A 9008-nucleotide genomic window follows, 5' to 3' on the forward strand; every position below is an offset into this window, starting at 1 on the left:
TGAGGGCCCTGCCGTGCTCTTCTCAATCATGGAAACAAGATTAAGTCATGATTTTCCTGGGAGGTTGAGGGTTTTGGTTCTTGGAATCTGAAGAAAGTTTGGAATTTGTGGTGGAGATGTCAGTTACTTAGCAAGAATTTTTGACTAACTAAAACATCACACTCTTCAAGTATGTTGGACAACAGAGTATTTCCAGTATTTGGGAAATCACGGAAAGATGCAGATTTCTTATGCCCTCCTAAAACTGCATTCTGACCTCCAGGACGAAGCACAGTACATCACTGTTGATTCACATAGCACTCATTTTGACTCTTAACGTGGTAAAGGAGGGGTCAAATTGAGAAATAACTCAGGACTTACATGACTGAGGAGTGGTGGGGCCTGCTGAGTTTGTGTCGATTGACGCTGTAATTGTGATCTGTTATTTACTCGTGAAATCAAAGGTGCAGTTCAGCTGAGCCATTCAGTTTCCAAAGATCATCACTTACAAGTCTTCTTGGAAATAACGAAGCTAATAACTCATGGTCCTGCACAAAGATGAAGAGTTTTTGCCAATGTAATCACGTTTTCCTTCCACGATGGGGGGCGCAGTGTTTTCACCAGTCACTGACAAGAAGAGCGTCTTCCTGGGCCTTTGCTGGCGACCGGGTAAACTTTTCACATCCGGACAAAAGATCATTGTTTTTTAGTGGCAATCTTGCTTGGAGGATGAAATCATGGAGCACTAGGGAAGCACGTCAAGCGATAAAAAGTCATCTATTTTGAAAACATTGCTCTGGGGCTTTGTACCAAAAGAAGTCCTAGGTTGAGCGCTCTGCCATTTCCTGTGGATGTCACGGGGACAGCAGTCTCTGTATGACCCACCCATTACAGGTGGTGGCTCTAGAACTTGACTATTTTAAGTGGATTGGACAGTCCAGATAACCGAGCAATGAAGTTAAACGGACCTTTCCCCTCTCTCGCTCTCTCTCTCTCTCTCTGTCTCTCTCTCTCTTTTTAGTGACTTGGACTAATATTTAATATATCACTTGGGTTAATATAAAACCAGGGAAGGAAGTTTAAGACATCTTCCACTGTGGTCAGGTTCGTGATAATGGATGGATGAAAGTAATCATTTACAGCTTTCACATCCTGGGAAACGTTGGCCAGTCTTGACAAGCCCTTTCTAGGTAAGCTGATTCTCTCGTCACCTGATATTCTGATAGCACCCCTGGCCAGGTTCCTGGGGGCACCAACACTGCAAAGTAGGGTGATCTTCCAAGAGACAGGTGTTCTCAATCCGGAATTTGTGGACCAGTTTCGGACATCCCAAGGAATGATGACGCTTAAAGTATTTTAAACGATTCCAGGTCTATAAAAAAAGTGACGATGCCTACATGTATACCCTATATTTTTTTATTACAAAAATATTGAAATAATCCATGAGTTATTCCACTCTGCACCAACTATAAAAAAATACTATCAAAGTTTGACCGGCACTTTTAATGCAACAAAAAGCACCATGACCGAGGACACTGGGAACAGAAAGCAGGGAACGTTTACTTGCTGTACGGAGGTATTTAAAACCCAGAAGTTTGTTGTAAGAGTGCGACTTTACAAACGATTCAAATACAAATCTTAGCTGGATCGAGTGATAAGCCCTCAATCAGTTGGGAAGGGTTTTCTCGTAGCATGGTCACTGCATCGTCTGCTCATACTTACTAGAAAGGGTCCCAAAGCCTCTAAAAGACACATCACTTTGACCTTGGATTGGGGGGGTGGGGGTGGGGAAAGTCTGTACACAGTGGGGAACTTGATGGTGCACTCTCACGTCCGCCTTTGGGCGGCGGGGGGTGGGGGTGGGGGGCTCAGGCCACTCGTTCTCAGGTGTTTGGGACTTGCACGTCAGTCCTGTGGTTGGACGGTGTTTGGCACTAGGTGGGTGTGGCCCGGCACGTGCTCACACGGAGCCACGCTTTTCCGCATCTTGTAACATCCGGGTCAGCCTGTCCCTCTTCTGCCCCTGCACTTACATGCCAGTGTGAGCCGCACAGGCCGGGAAATCTGACGCTCGTTTTGCCTCGTTTTTCCCGTGCTTCCTCTTCAGGGATTTATTACACTTCTGCAACTGAATACTGACTCGCGATCACCATTTCGTGTACCTCCCGAACTTCTCGAGCTCCTTGGCCTTGTCAAAAGCCACAGATGCGCTGCATAGGATTTCTGGCAGAAAGGATGTTCTCAACGGAAACTTTAAACTAAAAGACAAATCCTGAAATGTGTGGAAAACGAACCATTCCATTGATTCTAATACACATGTAAACAACAGTTGAGTTTGCTGTCCACTGGGTAGGATTTTCACACATGGTGTCAGTTTCCGAATGAGAATGGTCTATGATTTCTTTTCTAAGTGGTACTATTTGTGTTTTTTTCCTGGAGTCTTGAGGGATATGTTTTCTCTCTCTCTCTGTTTTTATATTCAGAATCAGAGCTTTGCATCAAGAAAAATCACCTAAGCTGTTTTGACAGAGGACTGGTGCCGTGTGTGTATTAGCAGGTGTGTGTGCGTGTGTGTGTGTGTGTGTGTGTGTGTGTGTGTGACTGAATAGATTTTTCTGCAAAGATCAGTTGACTCCATCAAAACACCCTATTGATTGGAGGCAACATTTTCCGTGATAATTGTACCCTCTGGTGGACACGCTGAGAGTGGACAGGAGGGCTGGTAGCAACGAGAAGTCCTACTAAGCCGCCATGTTCCCTTCAGCTGCTGTTTGGAAAGGAGACCACAGCAGGGCAGCCAGCTGATGGGCGGTCACACTAAGCGCATTACAGCTCTCTGCCCTGGTCTAGGACGGAGTTTCGTTATTGCCACGGCCCCGCTGTCACCCCTTCACCTGGAGGTTGTGGCCCCTCCAAAGCCTTCTATTTTATAAAGTGGTTTCATACTCCAGCCGCTCCTGAATAAGGGCATCATCTTTGTACTGCAGCCTTGGAGGAGACGGGGAACATTCAAAGGCTAAGATGGCCTTCCGGAGGCTTCGGTCCAAAACGTGTCTCTCCCACGCTGGGTACCTATTCCTGAACAGGTCAATTTTAATGACAGATTCTTCAATCCGTGGTGGGCGAGACGATGGGGTGGACGGGGCCGTGGGCCTCACCTGAAAGACAGGGACGCACCCGTCCCGCTCTGCAAATTTCTGGTCGCGGTCGCTGGCGACGCTTCGGTTGTTGGAGATGGACCGGAGCGTGCTCGTGGCCACCTCTGGAGGCAGAGTGAAGGCGGCGACTGGGTCCTCACAAGCACAGCTTGGTGACTGCCCGAACCTGGGTCCGTTGGGGTGAAAGAAGGCATAATACATCAGCATAAAAACGACGCCAGTTAAAAAGCTGCTGAACACCACACACAGCGCCGGGATGGCAAACGCGTCTGCGATCTGGGGAGCCTTGTAGAGGTACCAGAGGGCACTCAAGGCTGTATTTTCCAAAAGAATCACAAAGTAGTAGATGAAGAGCCTACAGCGAGTCCTGCCTTCCTTGACGTTGAACCAGCTGAAAATGTAGATGATCCCCACCACCATGTCGAACACAATCTCTTCCCATTTGGTGATACAGAATTCTGTCTCACAGTGTACGATCCAGAAGGTCATGATGCACCAGTGGAGGACGATGAAGATCCCGAAGTAGAGCTGGAAAACCGAGGCGAAGAGGGCGAAGGTGATGACTCTGGCGGCGATGGTGAAGAAGTGCCAGCAGAACTGGATGACGACGGCCATGTAGCTGATGGGCTTCTTGTCGTCTCGAGAGTCCCGGAGGGCCTTCTGGTAAGAGGCCAGGGCCCAAGCCAAAGACACGAGGGAGGCCGCCGCAGTGAAACCTACGAAGGCAAAAGGGAAGACATTCTGTCAAAAGTGAGATGCAGTGCTGTCCCCTGAAGATGTCACGTGGAGTTGGGAGCTCGGGACAGGCTAACCGTGACATCGGCAGAGCTGTCCGTGTCTTTGAGGTTCGGTTGGGCTGAACGCTCATGGGGGTCCTACTGTGTGTGTCTTCGGTGGGCCCCAGTCGTATGGAGAAGTCATGCAGTACAAAGGGACTGCTGCTCAAAACCAGACAGGGGTGTGGGATCTGGAAATGGGGTGGCGGGTGGGGGTAACTTTCCGTGTGCTGGAAATAAACTAAGGAGGTAGTTTTGTGCAGTGGGAAAATAAACACGGACTGGGGAGGCTGACAGAACTGGGCTGCTGTTTCAACTCTGTATGACTCTGGACAATCACTTCAACTGGCGTCCTCATCTGCAAAGTGGGTGATCTCCAAGGTTCCGGGCGGCTTTGAGAGTCTGTGGATGAAAGGGATAAATAATCACCAGAAACTGGGGGGCGGGGAGGGGGGGAGACAGCCGGTTTACCTTCCTGCTTCTGAACAAGAATGAAGGCACTTCACTCACAAAAGAAAGTTCACTCTTTCTTACAAATAGGAGTCCATAAAACCTTCTTGGCAATGTTTCCTGTGGCCCCTGGTATGCAGTTTGTCCTAATAGAACCCAGATGTAATTCTCCCCATAGCTTCTGTCTGTTCCTTACTGCCCTTCCCTTAGAAGAAGACGTTTCTCTTAGAAGAAAGATGGCTTATTCTTTCATAAAGATGCTACAGAAATCACCTCAACTCCTTCTCCTATCATTTTATGGACCCCCTTTGGTTAGTACGCTCTCCAAAAGTGTGTCTGCAAGTTTCTAAAATGACTTGTATTATTTCCCTCCACTTTTGCTGCTTCTCCTGTGTCCGAAGCGTCACCCGAATGGTCCAGACATGGACAGAGCTCACCGGGAAAGGCACTGGCCTCCTTCAGGAGACAGCCCTTTGGGGGAATTCACTTGGCCACTGAAATGTTAGTCAGTCTGCATACTACTCAACAAACTGTCACAAGACTTCCAGCGGCCACTTCTCATGTCCAGCCCCAATCAAGTTAGCAGAATGCCCAGATGTGCCTCCCAATCCTCAGTTTTGGTTTTCTGGTTCTGGCCAGCACAAAACACCTTCCATTACCATAACTCTTGGGCAGGTATGGCAATACTTTAGGTCAGTTCAAGGCCAGTACGCAAAGGAGGTTTTAATAATACAATTTCTTTTCTTTTTCGTGTGTTAAAAAAAAATTTTTTTTTTGCTGCTTTCTTTTTTTCTTGGTTGTTCGGTTTTTTAAATGATAATACAATTTCTATGAGGTAGAAAACACCTACACCAATTGTAAAGCAAATTTGGAAGTGAAAAGAGAGGGTAGGAAGAAAAGTTAGAGAAAGAAGAAGGTGCGACAAGGGGAAGCAAAAGGTCGTGGAATGACGACTCTGGGAAGGACACCCTTAACCGTCAGTTGAGGACTGCAGACCAAAAGGTTGTGCCATTTTAATGCCAACCCCTTTGAGGGCCATAGAAGCGGCTCACGACCTCGCTCCTTATCTGCACCATTTGCCATGGTACGGATTGTTCTGGAGTGTATTCCTTGTGCGTGTACACCGTGCCCCAGGGCAGGTGCAACACCGGAAAGGTCCTTTCTTTTTCACGCCCCGCGCTCGCGCACAGCGCCACCTTCAGGAAGACGGCCACATTGTCGGGCAGGTGGATAAAGCGCGAGGCGACTCGGGGAGTCAGAACCATCAGGGTTACCACTTTTCACAGGCGTTCTTAAAGGCTGTTTTACAAAGAAGTGATAAATAGTAAAAAAACAAAAACCACACCTTACGTACGCCGCATCGTAAAATCATCCGTTGGCAGATGTAAACCAATTGGAAAACGGACTCAGTCCAAAGTCCCCGGGAATCTTCACCCCTTTTATTCCACGTCCCAAGAAAGCAATCCAGCCTGCTTCAGGACACTCCAGGAACTTGTTAAGGCAATGTTCTGGCAGTAGAAAAGTAGGTTCCTCTCAGCTTTGCTCTCAGCGTATCTTACGATTTAAGACGTACACTTTTTGCCTATAGCGGAGGCCGATTTCCTGTCCATTTAGGACCGCTCCCTTCGTGAATTCTCTGCTTTAGCAACAATTAGAATTTCCCTGGTTCATTTGAGGTTTTTTTTTTTTTCCCTTCTGCTTAGCAGTTAATTTTTATAAGACAAATAATAGGCCTGGACGGAAGATATGGGGCAACCTCAGAGTTATTCCTTATTAGAAATTCACACCCCCCCATGAAGTGCTTAACGGAAGAATTGCAAAAATAAAAATAGTACGTTGAACACCTATATACTCTTTGCCAGGATTGTCATATGGCTTCCTTTGCTTTATCACTGCCCACCCCCACCCCTCTTTTTCTCTCTGAACCATCTGAGAGTAAATTGCGTGCATCTAGGCTGCTATGGTCTGAATGTTTGTGTGCTCTCACGTCCCCCTCCCCATTCATGCGTTGAACCCCTAACCCTTAAAGATGATGGTATTAGTAGGAGGGGCCTTTGGGAGGTGCATAAATTATGAGGGTGGGGCTGTCATGGATGGGATTTGTGCCTTATAAAAGAGGCCCCAGAGTGCTCCCTAAATCCCTCCTGCCACCTAAGAATACAATGAGAAGTCTTCAACTCAGAAAACAGCTCTCACCAGACCATGCTGGCCATGATCTTGGACTTCTAGCTTCCGGAACTGCGGGCAATACATTTCTGCTGTTTATAAACTACCCAGCCTGTAGTATTTTGTTACAGCGGCCCCAAAAGACACACACAATGGTCCTTTACCCAATTTCCCATGAATAGGGGTTTTCTTTTAGATAACCAAGTACATTTGTCAACGTTAGTGAATTTAACATTGATACCATACTTTTTTTTTCTAATCCACCGAATCCACTATCAGTATTCTAATTTCATCAGTTGACTTGAACAACGCCCATCGTAGGATTTTTCCCTGTGGTACAGAATTGAGTCTGGAATCGGAGATTGCGTTTAGTTGTGTCATCAACTTAGTTTTCTTTAATCAGGCATATTTCCACCGACTTTCTTTGCCTTTTTGATATTGGCATTTTTTTTTTGGAGGCACGGTACCTAAAAGAAAAGAGTGTGCCTTGTTTTGGGTTTGTCTGTTTCCTCACAGTTACTTTCAGGTTAGGCCTCCCGAGCCAGAATATTACATAAGTGACACTGAACAATAATTCTCCCCCGACACCATTAAGATATTAAAATATAAGGATTCCTTCAGTAGTCCCAAGAAGCACATAATGTGTCCGTCAGCATTTTCTTTGAAAGTAATGAATAGCGTATCAGTTATAAAACTTCACTCTGAAATCAAATTCTCAAAAACAGAGGACTCAGTGGGAATATATTATTTATTAAAATGTTAAAATAGGTGATAAGACCTCAGAGCTTGTCTACTGCAATAATCTATCTTACAGAAGCGAAACCGTTTCCCTCGGTGAGGTTACACGATTTATCTTCCCTCGTTCCTTCCCCACGCTGGTTTCTGATGAAAATTATCCTGCCCAAAAGCGAACCCCCTGCGTCCTGGAGAAAGGACCCTCTCAGTTATGCCCTGTCTCTGTATTCCAGCCCTGCGTCTTCAGGAGCTCAGGATCCCCAGGGATCACAAACAAATGACAGGCCCCCTTTAACCTCAAGAATCGCTCTTCACTTGATTGAATCTCTTCTTTTTTTTATTCCACACCCTTTCCCATTTTCCCTTCTAGTCCTCGTTTCTTGTTTCTCCAATTTTATCGGCTCCTCCTGGAGATTACTGGCACGGGCTGGGATGCTGGCCCTGGGCCTCCTGCTTCTCAGCCCCTCCCTGAGAGACTCCACACCTCCTGAGTTTCCCAGTTCTCAGCAAACCCATCCCTGAACCAGACGTCTCCAGCCCCAGAGCCGTGTGTCTCATTATCTACCCGAGCACCCCCAAGCCTTCAGTCTCCGTGTTCCAGGTCCACAGGATCGGACACCTGGAGGGATTCTGGCTGTAGATGACAGTGTTTGCTTTCTCGTGGAAAGAAGACAATTCTTCTTCGTCTATGCTCCCTGTGGTTGGTATAGCGCCCTTCTCAGAATGCGAGACGACGTACATTTCCGGAGAGGCAGCCACAGTTCTAAGAAGGTGATTTTGTACGCAGCTTGCCTGAGAAATACCATATTGCCAAGCCATCGGAATCCAAGAGGTCACCACCTGTGCCCTTTGGGTGTGTTGCATCTGAAGGGATCCAGAAGCAACCACCGTGGCATAACAATTATTTAAGCTGAAGGCATTTGAGTTCCTGGGATCTCCCCCACTTTTGAGAAGGCATTTGTCCTCCCCGAAGTATCCCTCTGCCCCTCCCCATTCCCTACTAAGGTATATAAACTCCAGGGTGCCCGGGTGGCCCAGTCGGTTAAGCGTCCAGCTCTTGATTTTTGTTCAGTTCGTGATCTCATGGTTCAGGAGTTTGAGCGTCCCATGGCTAGGCTCTGCACTGACTGCGGAGCCCGCTTGGGATCCTCTCTCTCCCTCTCTCTCTGTCCCTTCCCCTGCTTGTTCTCTCTCTCTCTCAAAAATAAACTTAAAAAAAAAAAGAGACATAAACTCCAAATTCTAATGACGTCCTCAAGTCACATTTCCTTGTGAAAACCTGTGTGTGCACACAAAATGACAATACGTGTCCCCCATCTTTACACACGTGATTACATATGTAATTAAATCTGCATTTTGTCTTGCTAATCTGCCCATGTAATTTGCAGGCCCTCAAACAAAGACCTAAGAGGGTAGAGGAGAAGTTCGCCTTCCAGAAAACCTCTGCCCCCCGGATTGATTCCGGTTGACCCCACGTGTTTTTGTTTTCTCACTGCAGCCCAAACAACTGATCTGACTTTGACCAAAAGGGTTTAATGATCGTAAAGTCAGTGTGACAGTTTATTCCATCATTTTGAGCTGAATGTGTATATTTGGATAAGATGTGGCGAGGGGGATGTAACACCTTTGGAACTGTAACCCGAGAATTTTTATTTTAAAACCTCTAAATGGGGTGGGGGTTCTAGCTTCTTTCTTTCTTTCTTTCTTTCTCCTTTCTTCTTTCTTTCTTCTTTCTTTCTTTCTT

General features: G+C 46.7%; 1 protein-coding gene across 1 annotated transcript in view; it reads right to left on the reverse strand.

Annotated features, from left to right (window-relative positions):
* Positions 1-2884: 2884 nt before the first annotated feature.
* The window catches only part of XKR4 (XK related 4), a 374859-nt gene continuing 368735 nt past the window's right edge, over positions 2885-9008 (reverse strand). The window contains exon 3 of the mRNA XM_049633683.1: positions 2885-3853. Coding sequence (XP_049489640.1) covers positions 2907-3853 — 947 coding nt within the window. The 3' untranslated portion in view covers positions 2885-2906. The remainder of the gene's footprint in view (positions 3854-9008) is intronic.

The sequence above is a fragment of the Panthera uncia genome, chromosome F2 (genome assembly GCF_023721935.1).
Source record: "Panthera uncia isolate 11264 chromosome F2, Puncia_PCG_1.0, whole genome shotgun sequence".
NCBI lineage: Eukaryota > Metazoa > Chordata > Mammalia > Carnivora > Felidae > Panthera > Panthera uncia.